Source organism: Lemur catta, chromosome 1, assembly GCF_020740605.2.
Source record: "Lemur catta isolate mLemCat1 chromosome 1, mLemCat1.pri, whole genome shotgun sequence".
In the NCBI taxonomy this organism is placed as follows: domain Eukaryota; kingdom Metazoa; phylum Chordata; class Mammalia; order Primates; family Lemuridae; genus Lemur; species Lemur catta.
The window spans coordinates 106,175,696-106,196,556 of NC_059128.1; the positions used below are offsets into that span (position 1 = coordinate 106,175,696).

Genomic DNA, 20,861 nt, shown 5'->3' on the forward strand with positions numbered 1-20,861 from the left:
TACCATAGAAACCAAGTAAATTATTCAGCAATAGGATGCTTCAGGCTTAAGCAGCTGGAAGAACTAATTACTTGCATTTTATTTCCTTCACATGAACAGAGAAATTAATAACTATGAATTATCACAAGTTTTCCTGTAATAATTCAAAGAATGGATGGTCTAAGAAACAGTTAAAAAAATATAGCAACTTCTGGGGGAAAAAGTGTGTGTAGGTACACATATACATAAAGGAAAAGATACCTAAAGGCTCTGTCTGGAAATCTATATTCACTGTGCCCGCTATGGCATAAGCTACCACTAAGGGTGGAGAGGCAAGATAATTGGCACGAACACAATCACAAAGGCGACCTTCAAAATTTTTGTTTCCAGATAAAACTCCACAGGTAACCAAATCACCCTGAAAAAAAACACATACACATAAATATGTTCAATCCAAGAGATGTTACAAATTTCAATAATCATACATAAGCAATACCAAATATTACAGTCTGATGGCTAGACAATCAAAAAACACATTACTAATTTTTACATACAGAACTATCAATCCTGTAAATAAACCAAAAAAAAAAACCAAAACAAAACCCAAAAACTAATTCCTTAGTTTATTAAGGAATTATTTCAAGGATCTAGAAATGATTTTTTGAATCATTTTAACAGTTACAAGTTACTCTTCCCAAGAGGTAGAAAGACTATGGAATATAAATACATCAATATATATTTTCTATAACTTAATATCAAAATATAGTTAAGAAAATTTAGATGTCTTGCTGATCCACACATTTTACCTGTTTTACTGCACTTAAAACTGCTTCTGATAAGGGTGCTGTATTTCCCACACATGTTGAACATCCATAACCAACTATTTCAAATCTGCATTTCAAAAAACAAATGTGATTGGATGGCACATCACAACATTTATAAAGAAAGGACAAATTTTTCCTTTTATTTCTATCACTGCTATAAGGTTACTTAAAAGAATATTCATGACACATGGATTAACCTTCATCGATACATTCATTTTCACATTTTAGCGATTAAGTCTAACTCTCAGGCATGCTATTTGTAGTGAATACAAACCTTTCAGAGAGCCTTGACATTTAGGACATTCTCTGTTAGGTCAATTAGCACCTATCATACACTGCACAAGAAAATTCCTCAAATACTACTTGCTAGGAACATAAGATGACCTTTTAAAAAATTAATATTGGACTTCCATCCAAATGGGTTTAAACTGTAAAGTATCAAAAGGATCTGACTGTAATAATCTGACCAAAGGACCCAAAAGAGGTATTGTAACTGGGCACCCTGACAGGAGTAAATCTTTCATTTCTCAACCAATTAAACCCAAGAAGAGTCTCTGACTATGATTCCAAGATGATATAACTAAAAGATTAGAGGTATAATGCTCTAAATTACTTTCAGATGCTGTCCTGAAAGCAAATAATCCAAAATTTATCAGTTTTGCAAGGGAATTGATGATACATGTAAGATAATCCAAAATATACACTGAAAACACAACTATCATCAATTATTACATTTGATTACATAAAAAATATGAAAGTTATTTTCTTCAAAGTCCAGGGACAACTTAATCTATGTATTATAGATCTAATACCTCACAAAACCTCAATTAAGACAATTTACTCAATAAATACAATCTATAAGATTTCATTCTTCTCTGAACTGATCTACACAACTCATGAAAATTGTGTACTACTTGGTACCATCTCTTTTACTGTCTGTCATTGTTATCTGGTTTTACTTATTTTACTACTGAGCACCAATTAAGTATCCTAAGATCATATCTTATTAAGTAGCCAACACAGCACCTTGCTCACTAGACATACCCAATAAATATTTGCTGAGTGATAAGGCCTCAAAGATTGCGTGACAACAGTAAGGTAACAAATACAGCTAAAGCATATTTTTTCTATCTTCTCTTTGTATATGAAAAGCCCCGATAAACAGCATCAATACTTACTGAATACAATGTCAATAAAAGTAATAACTGTCACTTACCCAAGCTTACTAAGGTACGGTAATACTCCACTTGAACTGAGGTAATGTGTAACCATCCCACTGCCTGGAGATAAACTTGTTCTTATATAAGGTTTAACACGCAGACCAGCTTCAACAGCCTTTTTAGCCAAAAGACCTGCACAGTCAACAATCAATGATTTTTTTTATGGCAGTGTTTCTTTCCTTCTTTCACTCATACTAAAGCAGGACATGAAAAAGGTCTATTTATCAATAATAGATAGGTCTCCAATTCAGACTGGAACAAAAGTCCAAATTCACAAATTTACTGTCATTATTTTGTCCATTTTATCTATTGATTTGATATATTTAAAATAAATTAAAAATTATAGTAAATATACCAGCCTTTACGTTGTAAATTAATAAGGTACAGGCTGACATCATTGCATCATTCACACAAATGGAAAATAAGGATGCACATATAGAGTGGATATTAACTGAACCATTTTTTAATAGCATAATCACACTACACTAACAGCAATTTAACACTTACTATATGTGGTTTTATACAATTAATGAACTATTCCAATGTGTACACAAATAGATTTCATTTACAATCTTTGCCTATACAATGATTTTTTACTTCTTTTATAACTCTCAATGAAATCTAGCATACTGTTATCATTAACTTCTAATAGATAATCAAGAAATCCAGCTACTTAACTATACACACTTCTAAAATAACAGAAGCAGATGTGACCTAAAATTAATAGATATGTAAGTTATAATAAAAAAATTACCTTCTATGCAATAAAAACAAAATTAGCAACATAAATCAAACTTAAGACCTAATAAAAATCTTAGAAAGTCTCTGAATATCAAATGTTAGCTACTGATACTCATGCATAATCTAAGAAACAGAAAGTGAATAAAACAGAAAGCATACAGTAATTTAAGGGAAAAAAATGTATGGCCATAAACCACAACCTACCTGCAGCAAGCATGACAGATGGATTACAATTATTGGTACAACTGATAACTGCAGCAATGACCACTGATCCATGAGACAGCTTATATTCACTTCCTTCATAATGAATAGAGACGATATCATTTTGTTTTTCAGCTGCAATTTGGAAGCCTTTAAATCCAACCTATACAAATTTGCACATAAATACAAACTAAATATTCTGGATAAGCATAGGAAAAAAATCTGGTAGAACTCCAACGCACACCTGGCACTGATGATATAACATTCAAAATTCCAACTGTGAGTAATGCTGAAGGCCTATAACATTCAGTAGTTGTAATTTAGCTAAAGCACGAATTTGAATAGTTACAATAGGAGTCTGGTGGTGTTCAGAAGCAAAACTTTTATATTCCAAGTGAGTTCAGCCAACTACCCAGAATCTGGATCCTATTTGGATTTGTTGTCTTTTATTCATTCCTACTTATAGTAATTCTTAAGGGATGGTACAAACTTTTTTCTATTAAAAATGGCCCTCAAGATTTGCTCCAAAATGATCCTATGTGTGTGAGTACATATAGATGAAACACAATAGGCTATGAGTTGGTAATTATTGAAGCTGGATGACAGCTATATAGCAATTCATTACACTATTTTCTTTCTGTACAAGTTTAACATTTTCCAAATAAAGAGTCAAATCATAAAAAGGCTGTGAAAAGAAGGGCAACTACTAGTTCTCATAATAGAACAGAGAAAGTGACAAGATTGACACTATGATCCTCAGACAGAAAATACAAACCCCCCAAATCCAAAGAAATCACTTACTACTAAGTTACATTTTAACAAATTTTATAAGAGTAATTACAGTGTCATAGTTTTTTTCCTAGTCTCGGAAATTACAAAAGACTAGAACAGTGCTTGCTATCTAATAAAACTTTCTGTGACAATATAAGTGTTCAATATCTGTTCTGTCCAATACAAGAGCCACAGTCACATGTTTCTATTCAGCACTTGAAATGAGGCTACTGTGACTAAAAAACTCAATTTTAAATTTTATTTAATTTTGATTAACCTATATTTTAATTTAAATAGACACAATCAACCTCTGATTCTCACACTAACTCACCAGATGACTAACTTGCACGTCAGACAGAAGGAAAATAAGGGGGCTGCTGGTGTGTGCCATGATATATAAAAATACAGCAGTAGATTGAGTTTGTGGGTCACACTGTTGGTTCTTTATTACTTAACACAAAGCATACTGACAAATAAGGATAGCAATAAAGAAACCTACCTTTTCATTTAAGCAAGCCTGGAAATCACTTTTCATATCTGTCACAGCAACTCTATCCTGAGGTCTTTTTGGACCACTGACAGACGGAACTATTGAATTCAGATTAATCTGGATCACCTAGGAAATCAGAGAGAAGAGGAAGAGACAGAATTAGAATTCCTAGTACAAATTCCAATTTAAGCATAACTTTCTGAGGCTGAATGAGTATATTCATTTATTTTAATGCAATCTGTTTTAATAGTGAAAATAAGGATTTTAAAACAAGCCCATTTAAATTTATGAAATATAACATGAAAATTTGCTAAAAGCAAGACTAGCAGATCAGTATATAACCAAACTACTACAATACTAATTGTACTCTCTACATAAAATCTGTGGTTTCCCAAGTGTGTTTTTTCCCACAAAGATAAACACTGTCTTAACAGATGTCCAATGATAAAGGAGATGCCGATGCCAGCTATCAACTTATTGCCTCTGAGTGCCAAATTCCCCTTTCCTTGCCTGCTCTGTGATCAGGGAGGCAAACGGTTAGTAAGCACTTCTCCTTTCTCATCCTGCATGTGAATGAAGCCTGGTCAACAGAGGGTGCTGGAGGGACACAGCAGAAAAAGAGGTTTCTCTTCCTGGTTCCAGAAGTCTTGCTGGCCAGACTCCTGCAGACTAGGCTTTTATTCTTTGGTTAAGAAATCATATTTTGTTAAAATCCCACTTTACAACTAGGTTTCTATTTATTTCTTCTCCTATTTCTACTATTTCCTTTGTGAATTTTATGTGGCTATAGCCAATTTGAAACTTTCTTTTCACTATAGTTTTCATTATTATTTAACAGCCATGTTTATTCTGACCGATCCTAACTACTTTTCTTATACTTTCATTTAATGGATTCAGATGATGCTAGTCTTTGCCCTTAAATATGCATTTAAGGAGTTTGTCTTGAAATCCACATCCTGATGATTTTAGTTTTATTTCTTAATACAGTCAGGTTTTTTTAACAGGCAAATTTATTTCATTTTATTCTACCACTTGAGTTTTTCCATCTAATTTTTCTTATTCTTTTCAATATGTCTTTTTTAAAAATGTGGACAAAGCACTAGAATCAATAAATAGAAGTGAAAGCAATCAGAAAATGATCAGAAAAGTTAAAAGTGTCACACAAATCCAATTCCTACGGTTCTATACCAGCTCTTCAATATACCTGTATGCATTCATTTATTCACCTAACACATTTACTGAATATTTACTATATGCCAGGCACAGTTCTAGGAGCTGGGGATATAATACCAAACAAAACAAAGTTCCTGTCTTCATGGAGCTTACTTGTATTCTAGAAAGACAAACAAGTATACCAATTAACAGATAATGTCAGGTAGGAACATGCTATGAAGAAAAAACAAGCTGGGCAAGAGAACAGATTTCCCCACAAAAACCACCTTAACAGTTAATCAAACCCATGATAACACCAAGTTATAGATCCTTGACATACTCCTAGAAAATGAATTTTACTAAAATTAAAATGTTCCTGAAGGTGATTTCTATTTCAATATAAATTTTCAACAGATAAGAAATATTTGCTAAAATAATTTTAAAACTAACATTTAAGATCACATAACAGGGTATCTCCTTAACAGTGGAATTTTGCAAAATATAGTCATAAACCACATACAGACATAATCAAAATTATTTTGGGAGAGATAATATAGTACTTTTATCATAAAGTAGGCAAAAATTAGAGCAAGAATTAAGAGTTATAATGTTTTAATCACTAAAAAAATCAGACTTCATAAAATGTTACAAAATTCATAATAAAAATGTAAAATTAATGACTAAAACGACTGTGCCATAAATGCATTTCTTAAATAATAACTACCCCTTATTAGGCACTTACTATGTGCCTGGAACTGTCCTATGAATTTGTATTTAATCTAAGAATCCTACGGTTTATATATGATTGTCACATTTAAGAGATGAAGAAACTGAGGCAGAAAGGCTAAATAAATTGTCAAAGGTTATGCAGTTAATAAGTCTCAGAGCTGGGATTCAAACCTAGGTGGTCAGGCTCCAGAGTTTATACTCTGAACTACTACTAGATGGCTTAATTTGCATATACCTGGGAGTATTCAGGTTCTCCTGAAGAATTCTCATCATTTCGAAACAATTTCACAGCTTTAAGGTATGTTTCCATTGACTTGAGTTTGGCTTTGTCAAAACCTAAAAAAAAAGATGAACAAAGCAAAACCCAGTAAGGAATTCTGAAATCTTTGGGGGAAAGGGTCCTGAATTCCAGTGATGAGCAAGAAACAAGTATTACTTGTATATTTATTTACATTTCTTTTTCTCGCTCTCCTTACTCTTGAGAATCCATCATCTGAGAAAGCTACATGGAGAAGCCACATGTGGGTGTTTTGCCTGACAGCCCTAGCCAAGTCCCCAGCTGACAGAACACATTCACTGTCAGACAAGTGAGTGGAACAAGCCTTCAGAATTCCAGGCACTAGCTTTCAAATCTTGCAGTTGAGGCCCAGGCTTCGCGAAGCAGAAACAAGCTGTCCCCACTGTGCCCTGTCTGAATTACTGAACCACTGAAACCGCGAGGCAATAATTATTGCTGTTATAAGCCACTAAATTTTAGGATAATTCGTTACATAGTGACAGATCACTAATACCTTAACTCAGGTAAATATGCGAGGATTAAGGTACCTCTAACCATTTCTCTCTTGAATGTTCTACCAACTAAAATTCAGAAGTTTTGCACTTTATGGGGACCATTCCCTCCAGGGTTCCATATGACCAGTTAACCACTTTGCCATTTGATTCATTAACTTATAATAATCTGCCCCCAAAGTGAAGAATACTAGAATATATCCCCCCCCAAATATCTATGATTAGATGCCTTATGAAATATCAACACATTCTAGTTTTGCAGGTACTTTCTATTTTAAGTTAAACAATCAATAGAAGATCAAAGTTCTTAGTAATCAGGCTGCAAAAAGATTTGGAACTGGCAGCCCTATGCTGCTTTTTGCAAAATTATGTGCTTCTTGTTCTTTAGATAGAACAGTAATTCCCAAGTCCTTTTGTCTGGTGGCTCTTCTACTCCTGGATGTGGAAGGGAACAGCTGTGAATATGCTCAAGGCTGACTTCCATTAAACTATAATCACTGATCCTTAAGAAAGGGTGGAAGTATCCACCATTATGGGGGAAAAATGAAGTGAGGATCAGGGGTCTGAATAATTCCTTTAAATTGCTGTCAGTGGGTTACAGAGAACTAGGGTTTGAGAAGATAACACTTTTCAGAGACATCTGATACAGCTAGAGAGCCATTGTTTAAAAAGAAGATAATTTCACAAATACTAAATAACATGTATGAGGTAGTAATTTATTATAAAATATTGTCAGGCAGATACATTGGAAATGTAACACATTTATTCTAATGATCTTTTATCTTCTTACCTGTATGTTCTAAATGTTTTAGTGTCACATTGTCAACAGGGAAAAAGCTGAGGAGAGCACCATATTCTGGACACATGTTTGCTATTGTAGTTCGATCAACTATAGATAACTGTGAAACTCCACTTCCAAAAAACTCAACAAACTTTCCAGCCACTCCTACTTGCCTGAGGTGCTATATAAAGAGATACACAGAAACGCACACAAAATCAGCAATGACAAGATTAGCATGGACTTCCTGAAAACTACAAAATCTAATTTTTAACCAACACTGGTGATGGTGAAGGAAAAAGATACTTCACTGCTCTTATTAAACATCAACTCATTCTGGTTTCGCAGGTATTTTAAGATAAATAGTCAACAGGAGAGTGGTCCAATGTCACTGTTTATCAGGGTGCGGTGGTTTGTGCCTGTAATCCCAGCTACTCAGGAGGCTGAGGCAGGAAGACTGCTTGAGTCCAGGAGTTTGAGGCTGCAGTAAGCTATGATCGTACCACTCCACTCCAGCCTGGGCAACAGAGTGAGAGACCCTGTCTCTTAAAAAAAAAAAAAAAAAAAAAAAAAAAAGGGAAACAAAGAAAGAGAAGAAGGAAAAGAAAGGAAAAGGAAAAGGAAGAGGGGAAAGAGGGGTCTGAAAGCTCAAGGTGGCTATGATTCACATTTTACTGTCTCTGAAATCAGAATGCACCTTAGACTCAATGGTATGTGCATTTAGCTGACAGTCCTTTTTCTGTCTTAGCAGTACATTAAACAGTGGTGTTTTTAACCACTGGTGGCATCTTAGACTTAATGAAATACTAATATACCGATGAAACTGCATATTTAAATAAAAATTACACACTAGCTAAAAAAATACTTCAAATTACAACTACTGGCCCAAATACTTACAGCAACAATAATTACAGACAATTTCCAATTTGTTAGACTTTTTCACACATTGTTTCAAACTTATTTTCTTTTAAAATCATTTTTCTTAGTTACTATCAAGTAACCCAAACAGCTACTCATTTTTTCTAAATTAAAAAACAGGTATTGGGAAAGTACCTAGGGAGGTAAGTAAGAGTGAAACTACTACCCTCAACCTATGAATAATACTAAGTCCTAACATTTTAGAGGTGCTAGGTAGTACTTAAATTTTAACTCTTTTTTATAGATATAGAAACTCAAACCTTAAAGATATTTCTTTATATTTATGGTGATAGTTTTAAAGCTGAAAGAAATACAGATTAGATACACCAAGTCAAATGCTACTTTTATCAAATTAATGACATACCACAATATTTACATTTTGGAAAACAATACATGATTAATCCTATAAAGATCACGAATAGAACAGGACCTCAAAAAAGAAGCAATAATATATTCAATAAATGCAAACATACATAATTTTTTGTAACAATAAGCTAAGCAAAAGAAGTCTAAAAAGCAGCATTAATTTTCAGGATGTCTGAAGTAAAGAATTGATTTCTCTAAAAACATAATGGGATATTCCTTTTCCTTTAGGAATAATCCTGCAATTCCCAATTTAACTTCTTGATCTTTTGGTACCATACACTGAATCGATCATTTCCTTAAGATGCCAATTTTTTTTTCTAATTAGGTAAGAAGGATCAATAACGAATGCTGAGGGAGGCATTATCATTTTCTTACCCTGCAGAGTACCCTGAAAGCCTTCAGACCAATAATCTAACCAAAAATACTACGATGCTGGGATCCAAATTGGAATTATATGTGAAACACTTTCCAAGTACTTTCAACCAACAAAATGGGGCTTAATCATTAAAATAAAGTTAGTGAAAACCAGAAATTTGGGATGGAGAGTTATAAATAACTGTTCACTAGGAAACCCTTCAGCATATGTATTGATATGTTCAAGCAGCTCAGTCTATGTATTAAAGGCATGCAGCCAATATTTTTAAAATTCAGAGAAAAAGTCTCTACGTAATACTTCAAAGAAATGTTAAAACAGCAACAGAAAAAATCTGACATATCACATTTCTACAGTCTGTATTTTTGAAAACATTATCTAGTAATGGTTTCTAATGGGCAAATACTTCAATGAAAGGAGACAGAATCAACCTTTGCTAAATTAAATATGATATTTAAAATTAATTTAGTCAATAAGTATTTACTGAGGTAACAAGGCATTGATAAGGCATAATGATTAAGAGCATGGACTTAAGAACCCAACTTACTATTCAGCTCTATCACCCTCTGGTTAAGTCATTAAACCTATGTCTCAATTTTCTCACAATTAAAATGAGGACAATAATAGTACCTACACCACAGGCTTGTTATGAGGAATAAATGAGTTGACATATGTCAAGTGAATAATGACACAACAAATTTTTTGTACTTATTAGTACAAAGCAATTGTTATGTTTGCTGTTATTACTATAACTATAATGACACGGCTAATAATGTCAGAGACCTGAGGATGCAGTAATGAACCAGAATCCTTGCTTTCATGGGGCTCCTTCACTTACATAAAAATAATGTCCACTAAGTCATACACCTACCACAACTTTAACTTACCTTTGTAATGCCAAGAACAACATCTATGGATGTAACAAAAGCATTTGATGACCCACTTAACTCACATCCAACCACCTCTGGTAAAGTAAGAGAAACTGGCAGACCCAGCATAACTGCTTCTGTTTCAATGCCTCCAACCCCTAAAGTAATAAAGACAGGTATATTAGCACAGTGTATTTAAAGATAATTTAAGTTATCTTTGTAACATCTACATCTCTAGGTGTTTCACAAGCTTGTCTTACATAGCGTTGTTACACTGCTATTAATGTGGACAATGAACCCAAGCCTTCTCAAAAGAATGACTATTTGCATGGTTGATATTTTAATGAAAAAGACAAAAAAGAAAAGAAAGAAGAAAGGAAAGAAAGAAAAGAAAGGAAGGAAGAAGGAAGGAAGGAAGGAAGGAAGGAAGGAAGGAAGGAAGGAAGGAAGGAAGGAAGGAAGGAAGAAAAGGAGAGGGAAGGGAGGGAAGGGAGGGAAGGGAGGGAGGGAAGGGAGGGGAGGGAGGGAGGGAAGGGAGGGAGGGGAGGGAGGGGAGGGAGGGAAGGGAGGGAGGGAGGGAAGGGAGGGGAGGGAGGGAGGGAAGGGAGGGAAGGGAGGGAAGGGAGGGAGGGAGGGAAGGGAGGGAAGGGAGGGAAGGGAGGGAAGGGAGGGAGGGAGGGAGGAAGGAAGGAAGGAAGGAAGGAAGAAAATTAACAATTATAACACCCGTAGAGTAAGTACCCAGCTGGGGGTACATTTAACTCAGTGAGGGGAGCTAAGGCTTTCAGAAGACACATGAGGTTAGTCTTCAAGCAGTTAATAGTAACCCCACATTTCAATAATAAAAGGGATGGTCAGTGGTATGCATTCTGCAAGAATAACCTATGCAAAGCCATGAGGTACAAAAGAGCACAGCCCACTCAGGTAAATAAACTGTTAGTCTCTAAGATGGGCGTGGGTGAATGGCCAAAGGGGTATCAGGTTGTGAAAGGCTAAGGAACATATAAAATGCTAAGGAAGGCCTTGGAAGGACTTTAAACAAAGGAATAACCTTTGTAGACATTCTCGTCACTAAATTAGTTCACAAATGATTGTGCTGTGCGGGGCACTGTGCAAATTTCTATTCATAAATCCTCTTTTACCACACTGCTCACAAACCCTTGAATTAAGATTTTGTTGCTGTTGCTGCTACTATAGATGGAAAAAACGGAGCCTCAAAGAGGCCATAAAGACCCACTATTTATGTTCTTTTGTAATGTTCTTGACATCCTCACCCCCAAAGAAATTAAACATATTCAGTCATTTACTTACCCCACCCCAGAATTCCCAAACCATTCACCATGGTTATATGTGAATCTGTGCCAACTACACTGTCTGGAAAGAGGAGGTCCTCTTCTTCAAAAACCACTCTTGACAAATATTCTAAGTTTACTTGATGAGCCATTCCAGTTCCAGGAGGGATTACAGCTACATTCTTAAAAACTCTTGAACTCCACTGCAGTTTGTTTAAATTTAAGAAATACATATGTTAGCATTTTATATGAATTTGTGCTCACATGATATAAATATTGACACTAAAAATATTTCAAACAACGTTCAATACGGTAAATTAAAGTTCACATCACATACAAACAAGTATACAGATACTGAAACTAAATATATTCATTTTGCAAGCTATTAAAACAAAGTTAGGACAAATGAAAAAGCTCAAATAGTCCAGCTAAATGGTAGTAGTCAACTGTATTCGAAGGTTTCTCTGAGATGTGAAGAAAGGAAGGTCCAATGTACAAAAGGCTTGCCCTCCAAGCTCTCTTAAACTAGAGCCACTGTTTTCAGCTTTCTTTATACACTGGGGTTTCCAATAAAATTTCATTTGAAGGAATAAAAGAGTTCTACTACTATAAAACCTCTAAACACCACTAAAGATATAAAAATTGTACCTATCAACATTTTATAAATTCCAATACAAAAATTTCCCTGAATCACTTATACCTTGAAAAATTGAAGCCTCTCTCGATTTCTGCCAAATTCTACTTCTTGATTTTTTAACACTGTTTCAGGTCTAAAAGAAAGAAGAGCTGACATTAAATATAGGTATTACAAAAGAAAATTTGCCTTGTTTCTTTCTAAGTCATCATTCTTATGTGCAAATATATACAAACATTCTTAAAATCCTTGGAAGAACAATGTACTAGACTTCTCAGGATTGTTTTTTTCAACAAGTTCTGTTTTAAATAACACATTAGAAAGCTATGGAAAGCAGCTGTTATTTTACTACTGAGTTTAAGAAAGCCACGTTCACATTAGTGTACAAAACTGTACAAAATCATTAATAAAAATAAAATGGTAAGCTTTGATGGGTTTTCCAATGCAAGAAAAAAGGAGAGTAGTAGCTTATTCAAAAATAAGCATGTACTTTTCTCCCCACTTGACTCTTGTGTCAGTTAAACGAGATGAGTGTTGATTGACAACATCTCAACATCATTTTATAGTTTAAAAAGAGCTTCTGGCAAAAATCTTTTATTCATCTCACCCCAAATGGAAGGCTCTATTTTATGTACAAGTAGTAGTTTACTTTACATGGATTATAAATATATTTTACATGAATTATTTAAACTAAGAGACAAAAACAGCTCACCTCTAAGCAGTAAACATACTACCAATTTCAGAAAACTATTTTTATCTAAGGGATATTTTTAAAAAATTATTTCAAACAGCTTTAAGTTATTTATTTCCCTGCCAGATAATGATTAAGTGTCGACGTGAAATGTCAATATAACTTAAATTACACATGTCCTCCAGGGTCCAGATAATTATAGTTGTTTAATTGTCAGCTTCTTTTTTTTTAACAAAGATTGCTTTAATAATTCATGGCTGAGTGATCTTTTGAAGCTAACTAAGCACATGTTAGTGCGATTTTTCTCAGGACCTCAGGGAACACAGCTTTCAAGAGCCACTCCCAATCGTTCTACCTTTCCATAGCACTTACGGCTACAAAGTATCATACAAACATTTATTAGCTCATAACCTCACTTCAAATCATGTAGTAATTTCAAGTGCCAAATGTTAAAGCTCTCACCTTTCTACCCTTCAATTTCTTATTTAAGTCTATAATTAATATTTCATTGATGCATTAAAGAACACAAAAGAGTTCCTATTTTCATATAACCGGGGACTATATATAACTTATCTTAATACTTTGTAATTTAGAGTTAAAATTGAGGGGAAATGTTACACCACATTGAATTTTTAGAAATAAAAATATACCACTAAGCATTTCACACTTTGCCAGTTATAAGAAACCCATAGACCATACTAAATTTTTAGAAAGGAAGAGCACATGATGAGGTCACTATCACCTCAGGCTTTATAAAAACACTGAACCCCAGATTTTAGAACTAGAAAAATCTAGTTCAGAGACAAAGGAAATAGTGTATTATTTGGCACTTATAATAACTAAGAGTGGATATTGTTCTTAGCTACTCTAAATCTTAAATGTGTTAAATTTTTTAAACCTAAAGTATAAGTCATTTTTTACTAAATTAAAAAAATTGACAGTCTATTAACAATAGGATAAACAACATAACTCACTTAAAAATAAGACTGGAAACTTTAGAGTATATAAAAATTCAAGACACACAACTCTTTTTCTTTTCTTTTCTTTTTTTTTTTTGAGACAGAGTCTCACTTTGTTGCCTGGGCTAGAGTGAGTGCTGTGGCGTCAACTTAGCTCACAGCAGCCTCAAACTCCTGGGCTCAAGCGATCCACCTGCCTCTCAGCCTCCCAAGTAGCTGGGACTACAGGCATGAACCACCATGCCTGGCTAATTTTTTCTATATATTTTTAGTTGTCCAGCTAATTTCCTTCTATTTTTAGTAGAGACAGGGTCTTGCTCTTGCTCAGGCTGGTCTCGAACTCCTGAGCTCAAACAATCCACCTGCCTCGGCCTCCCAGAGTGCTAGGATTACAGGCGTGAGCCACCACACCTGGCCAGAACTCTTCTTCTTATTTTGAAAAATTACCTATTAGAAAATCTAGCCAAATCCTAAGAATAAAATTCTTTTCTAGGTATGTTTACTATTAATACTTTCCATGGTACCATACAGGAAATCACTCATTTAAAAGGGCTTATTAGATTTGATAATAATTATATTCTTAACATAGCGCTCTTAAATACAATAGGAAAAAATAAGAAACCCCCTGGTAGGAAAAAAATACTAAAAATACACACAGGGAATTCACAAAAGATATATGAATGACTAGCGAGCATATAAATGGTACAAATGCACTAAAATATTCACAATTTAAAATGAGACTCCGTTTTTCTGCCTGCATTCATCATAAAAATGAAATGTATTTACAGATAAATCATAAGAAAGGTTTGTTTCCTAAAGAACAAAAACAGAGAATAGTATTTAGAGACTATCATGTTAATTAAATTTGCTTCTTTCAGTAAAATAGGAAATACATATAAAAATGCAACCCAGATTTTATATGAAGGTAATGTAACACGAATTGAATGGGAAGGAGAATAAATGTGATTTCCTTAACTGCAAAATAACCTAGCACTAATAAATGTTAACAAAAACAATTTCATACTCAGGCACTGGTTGCAAATGAAAAGGACACAGGATGGGTGTATTCTCAATCTGCGAAGAAAATGTTCCTGAGTTTCGACCTAGTTCTCCAGAATCACACGATCCTCGGCAGGTAGTCTGGCCTCTGCAGGGAAGCTTCTTAGGCTGCACTTTAAGTGGAGAGAGCCTTCCTGCTTTCTGCAGGTCACCACCTCCAGGATTTGGCGCATTCTGTATTGCACTATCATTCCAAAAAGGAAACAAAATAAAGCCATTTAATAAAGTGACAGAAAAAATGTATACTATTAATAGCTATCTGAAAGTAATTAAACGATGTTCAGAGGCTAATATATCATTTTACTCAGGTTTCAAAAGCAAATTTTATATTATAAAAAAAACAAAAATAGGTAATTAACATTTATAGAGATGAAGACATAATTCTAAGTGTCCAATAAGATCATTTTCATGTACTCTATACCAATTTAAATAACTTTTAGCAAGTACCAAAATAGATTTTTTTTCTCCACCTAACAACTTAAAAGAAGCTCAGAGCTACAGTTTAATCTAGAGGGCAAAATCTCTCATGGGCTGCAATAAATTTCAGTCTTTCCACTATTTCAGGGAATGCAAAAGCAAGCTGGTGTAAGATAACAGAAATATGTCTTCTCTAGGATGATCTTGGTCAAAAGCGCCTTATAAATTCTAAGAAACTTATTTCAGTGGAAGGAAAACAGAGCTTTAGTGAGCTCAGTGTTTTCAATCACCAATTAATTAAAGACATTCATGGCTCACATCATTCTCTCTGAAAGGTAAATAGGTTAAAAAACAAAAAAGAAATGAAGACTGAATTCAGATGTTCACTCCAAAAAGCAGACTCTAGGCTTATATATTTTTATAAAAAATGGCAGTAGACATACACAAATGCGAAAATAACTTTAAACTCAGACTGAGTACAAAAAAATGTCACCAATCCATAAACTTTTCACCAGGCTTTCTTTTTATACACTAGTCAATACTAAATATAGAGCACTTTGGCATTATCTTTACTCCTTTTCTCTATACACTTCCAATGGGTTGGTTACCAGTTAACTTGCAGGGCTACAAATATCTGTATTGAAGTACCATTTACTGAAGTCAATTTGTAAAGAATGGTCAACTGTAAGATCTGTCGGACAGGCAGGATGGACTTTCTTAGGATCACCTCCAAGAATTTTCACTGCCTCTCTCATAGCAGCAAAATCCACCATTGCCGGTATTCCACTAAGAAATAAAGAATGATCAAATTATAGTTCTAGTTATTTTTATGTATGCTTAATCAAAGATTAACATATACTTTTATTCATTTTATATTTAAAAAGTATCTCTTTTTTAGTTTACATGCATTCATTTTTAATAACATACTTACATTATTCAAAATTAGATGCATCCTGGTTTAATGAGAATTAACATTAAATATTGTGACAACTTCAGTGCCCAGGGGCAGATGTGCCAAAAATCAAATAAGAGATGGGGCATAAGCGAACTTTATGGGAATTGTCTGTGGAATTCTTTCTTTTGTCTTGTATTTCTTGATGCCCCTCTTCCCTTTTCCCTAGCTCCAGCCCCTTTCCCTCAGTGCCTTCTTGCTACCCCAAAGCTATCCACGGTAGCTTTTGACATTTTACGTCCATCCACTCACATATCCAGCCAACTACATAATAAGCATTTACCAAATGCCTTCAATGTGCTAGACACCAATGGTATAAGGCCAAATAAGACATAGTTCTGGTTCTCAAGGAATTTGCAGGGAAGATAAAGTTTGCAGAATGGTATCATAAGTACTAGTAGTAGCAGCATATAGAGTATACAGAGCAGTGGCGAACAAACCAGACTTGGGTGGGTGGGTAAAGTGGATGTTCTAGACAACTCCTATACTTCCTTCCAAACCCAGCTCAAGTTAACTCTTCCAGTAAATAAACCCTGGACACCCAGATCAGACAAAGTCTTTCAGGTTATGGTAAAGGCTCTGGATTTTATTCTAAGTGTAACGGATGCCAACTGGCGCATGGAGGAACGATACAACTTGATTAAACATTTTTAACCAAGTCACTCCAAATCCTGTGTGAAGAAGAGACTATTGATCCCAAATGTGAAAGTAAGGATAAGCAACTATTTGCAGCTATAGTCCAGGTAAAAGAGAATGGTGCTAGAACCAGGATGACTGTGGTAGAGATGGTAAACTGACGAAACTTGCTGACAGACTGGTTATAGGATATTTAAAGAAAAAGAAAAATCAAGGTTAACTCCTAGATTTGGGGCCTAAACAAATGGGAAACTATGGTGTCATTTACTATGATAAAGATAAGTCAGAAAGAAATAGGTGAGGTGACATGGCCCAGGCCGTGGAATGGGGAAAGGAATTTGGTTCCCCAACACAGATTCTAGCTGGATAACCTTGGGGAAATCATGCATCTTTCTGTGCCTCTAGTCCTTTTTCTAGAAATGAGGATAGTATGGAATTTATTTGGATGGGTGACTGATCATGTGATTAGTACCCTGCATGTTCTATTATTAAAGAACACATTAGTTAAGAGTATAACTTTGGTGCCAGACTGCCTGGATTGAGTTCTGGCTTTACCATTCCCAGCTTTGTGACCTTGGACAAACTATTTGACCTCTCTGCGCACCTACAGTTTCAGTAAGAAGCCTACCAGTGAAAAACAATATGTAAACAAATAATAACCAAGACTTCTAGAGCACGTATGTTTCAGGCACTATTAAAAGGGCATTACAGGTTGGGCGAGGTGGCTCACGCCTGTAATCCTAGTACTCTGGGAGGCCAAGGCAGGCGGATCGCTCGAGGTCAGGAGTTCAAGACCAGCCTGAGCAAGAGCGAGACTCCGTCTCTACTAAAAATAGAAAGAAATGACCTGGACAGCCAGAAATATATATTAAAAAAAAGAAAAAAATTAGCCAGGCGTGGTGGCACATGCCTGTAGTCCCAGCTAGTCGGGGAGGCAGAGGCAGGTGGATCGCTTGAGCCCAAGAGTTTGAGGTTGCTGTGAGGTAGGCTGACGCCACAACACTCTAGCCCAGGCAACAGAGCAAGACTCTGTCTCAAAAAAAAAAAAAAAAAAAAGAGGGGGGCATTACACGTGTGAATGCATTCTAGCCTCATGATGGTAAGGCTAGCATCATTTTATAAATGAGAAACCAAGGCACAAGGAAGTTAAGTAATATGCCTAGGCTCATGCAACTAGTAAGTTAGAGCCAGGGCACACTGTAAATCTACAATACATGTTGGCTGTTATTGTGAATTAAAATAACAATCTCTCCCCTCTACCTTCTCCCCCAAAAAAGAAATAGGTGAGGTGAGGCTGACAATCAAGAAATCAAATTTTGGACATATTCAGTTTGAGAAACTTATCGGCTATGCAAAGATCATAAGCAGGCAGTTAAGCAAAAGCAGTTTTTGAATAAACAGTTTAAGATACAGGTACCTAATTTTTAATGAATTGCTTCAGTTTAGAAGGGGCAATTTTTAAAATTTTATAAACTAACCTTCAAAATTAAAAACAGAGCCATCTATCAGGGAGTATAAATTTTAAAAGGGAAACACTGTGAAAATTCATTCATGAAAAATAAACCTATTACTCACGTAAAATCTTGAAGAAGAACACGGGCAGGGAAAAAGGGCACTTCAACATTGCTTTGTTTGGTTTTCCAGTCTAAAATGTTCATAACATCTTTCTTTTTCATTAAAAAGTCATCACAATTTCGTACAGCAGCTTCCAACAGGACCCGTATTGAGTAAGGCAGAATGTCTGATTTAAGAGAAAATATTACTATTAATAAGGGACAATAGTAAAAAGTTAAAGACAAATATGCCTTGTTTTCTCAATTTAAAAAATTCACTTTTTAGTCTAATAAACACGGAGTATAAAACCATTCATGTTAACACCAGGCTTTTTGTAACATTAACTTTCCTATATATGAGCCCAAGGCCCTAAAAAAGCAGAGATAAAAGTCTTCACACAGAGCTGCATTAATTTGGGAATATCAGACTCTAACCATGACAAATAAATACTTGACACAGTCAGGAAATTCACAGAAAAATTGAAAAGCACAGAATATTCTAATTAAATACAATAATGAAGACATCCTTTTGTACAGCAAAAAATGGCTGAACTGTATAAAAAGCTTGTAATAAATTTAAAAGATGTCCATCAAGAACGGTTAAAGTTTAAAAGTAAATTGGAATGTTTAGGTGAGTGAAATTCATTTCATGAAAACTTTCATTCACTCTTGATTACTAGTTTAAGGATACAATGGAGAAAGTGAGTCCAGTATTTTTAAATTTTCAATCATATTAAATTCTCAGACCAGATTTTGCCACACAAGTGTTTCCTTAGGATTTAAAGGGAAAACTAAATTAGCATGGGGTTGGTTGAATAAATTGTGGTAATCTACACAATGGATTACAATGCAGCTGCTTAAAGGAATGAAGAGTTCTACATGCTGATAAGGAGTGATCTCTAGAATACATCATTAAGAGAAAAAGCAGGGCCAAACAGTATACGATCTTTCCTGCAAGAAACGGTTAAAAATATATATATACACATACACACACAATGTAACTATTGCTTTAAAATTATATATTAAAGACAATTTTAAAATATATTAAATACATAATTTAAAAATATATAACCATATATAATTTTAAATAAAAAGAAACAATGAAAGGATAAATGGAAAAACTTAGGCTATATCTCATATGATATTTTGACTGTACCTCCTTAGTGAGATATATATTAAGGACAAAAAGCACCACAAAGAAAGCAAACTGCATTCAGTCATTAGTACTGTTATTTTGAAATTGTAATATGTATAAGAAGAAGAAAGCAAGTAAGGACTTTTGTTACTATGGTTGGGAACCAAGGTTTTCAAGAGTAATGATATATATGTATAAAATTGGAATAGTTAATGAGGGCTAAAGTAAGATTCTTTAAGTATTTTTTGTTATTTCATAGGAGTGGTTGCATTTTGGGAACGTTGCATTTGGAACTGTTAAACTTGAGGTCTTGGAGAATATGCTAACTGGTCACTGGGTGAGGTGGAGGAGGAAACATGCGGAGAGAAGGGTTCTGTGCCCGTGAGTTACATTAGTTCAGACTGTCTGACCATTGTTCTACATGTGCATTTCAATTAATACTGCTGTGTATTAAAGGATAAGCAAGTCATAATACCCAAAGTATATTAAAAGTAAAGGTAGTAAAATAATTTGTTTATAAATGTCCTTTTGTTAGTTTTTAGGAAAGACTGTTTTCTGGGAATGACCTCTGTTAATTCACCTCTTGGAGCTAGATGTGGTCTTGTTTTTAGTTATTGGAACGGAAGAGGGAGAAGAGGAAGGGTGAAGGGAAGGGCTCTTTGCTAGTATCTCCTTATCTAGAAGATAGTTTTATATTATCACCATAGGTCTGTATGTGCATTTTTGGCAAAGTATCTGTTTATTGTGGACAAAGTTCATTCCTTATTTTGTAACATCTAAGCTTTATAGACGTCCTGAGGTAACAATATATGTCCTGAGCTAGTGAATTAGCCAATTTGTGAATACCTTTTTATTATAATTGATAGAAAAGGTACATCTAGGACATGAAATTGTTAAACCACCTCTGAGCAGTGTATATCAGGACTTGTTTATTAGGTTGGCAGCAGATGCGCAGGGGAAGGATAGAGGGAAAGACGTATGTAGATATGTTCATATTTACATTTTGATGATAGCCACTGATGTATGTGCATTTCTTTTGGCTCTACTATTGGAATACATTAAGTAATTCAATGGAAACATAACTATTTTAGAAGTATAGATCAGATAATAAATTCTCTAAGAAACATACTTAGTGTACTGTTACTTTATGTCTCATTTTAAATTGAGCATTAAGGGAATGCGGTATTTTAAACATAACTCTGCCAATACTTTTATCTAGAGGCCTGCTGCCATTTTTGTCTTCTATGAAATTTTTGTCCCCAAGAAAGGCAGGATCACGTTTTTCTCTAACAGACTGAGTTGGTGTAGTATATTCTTGGTTACCAAAATACTC

General features: G+C 34.6%; 1 protein-coding gene across 2 annotated transcripts in view; it reads right to left on the reverse strand.

Moving 5' to 3' along the window:
• The window catches only part of IREB2 (iron responsive element binding protein 2), a 48,274-nt gene that overhangs the window by 11,368 nt on the left and 16,045 nt on the right, over positions 1 to 20,861 (reverse strand). For both annotated transcript variants that reach the window (XR_006733262.1, XM_045542084.1), the window contains exons 3-15: positions 18,416 to 18,581; positions 15,901 to 16,038; positions 14,801 to 15,019; positions 12,193 to 12,262; positions 11,512 to 11,695; positions 10,219 to 10,358; positions 7,687 to 7,858; positions 6,343 to 6,443; positions 4,236 to 4,352; positions 2,969 to 3,128; positions 2,020 to 2,155; positions 786 to 870; positions 241 to 397 (exon numbers count right to left, since the gene is read on the reverse strand). Coding sequence is in view for 1 of the 2 variants with exons in the window: in XM_045542084.1 (XP_045398040.1) it covers positions 241 to 397; positions 786 to 870; positions 2,020 to 2,155; positions 2,969 to 3,128; positions 4,236 to 4,352; positions 6,343 to 6,443; positions 7,687 to 7,858; positions 10,219 to 10,358; positions 11,512 to 11,695; positions 12,193 to 12,262; positions 14,801 to 15,019; positions 15,901 to 16,038; positions 18,416 to 18,581 (1,845 nt within the window). In the remaining variant the exon portion in view is untranslated. The remainder of the gene's footprint in view (positions 1 to 240; positions 398 to 785; positions 871 to 2,019; positions 2,156 to 2,968; positions 3,129 to 4,235; positions 4,353 to 6,342; positions 6,444 to 7,686; positions 7,859 to 10,218; positions 10,359 to 11,511; positions 11,696 to 12,192; positions 12,263 to 14,800; positions 15,020 to 15,900; positions 16,039 to 18,415; positions 18,582 to 20,861) is intronic.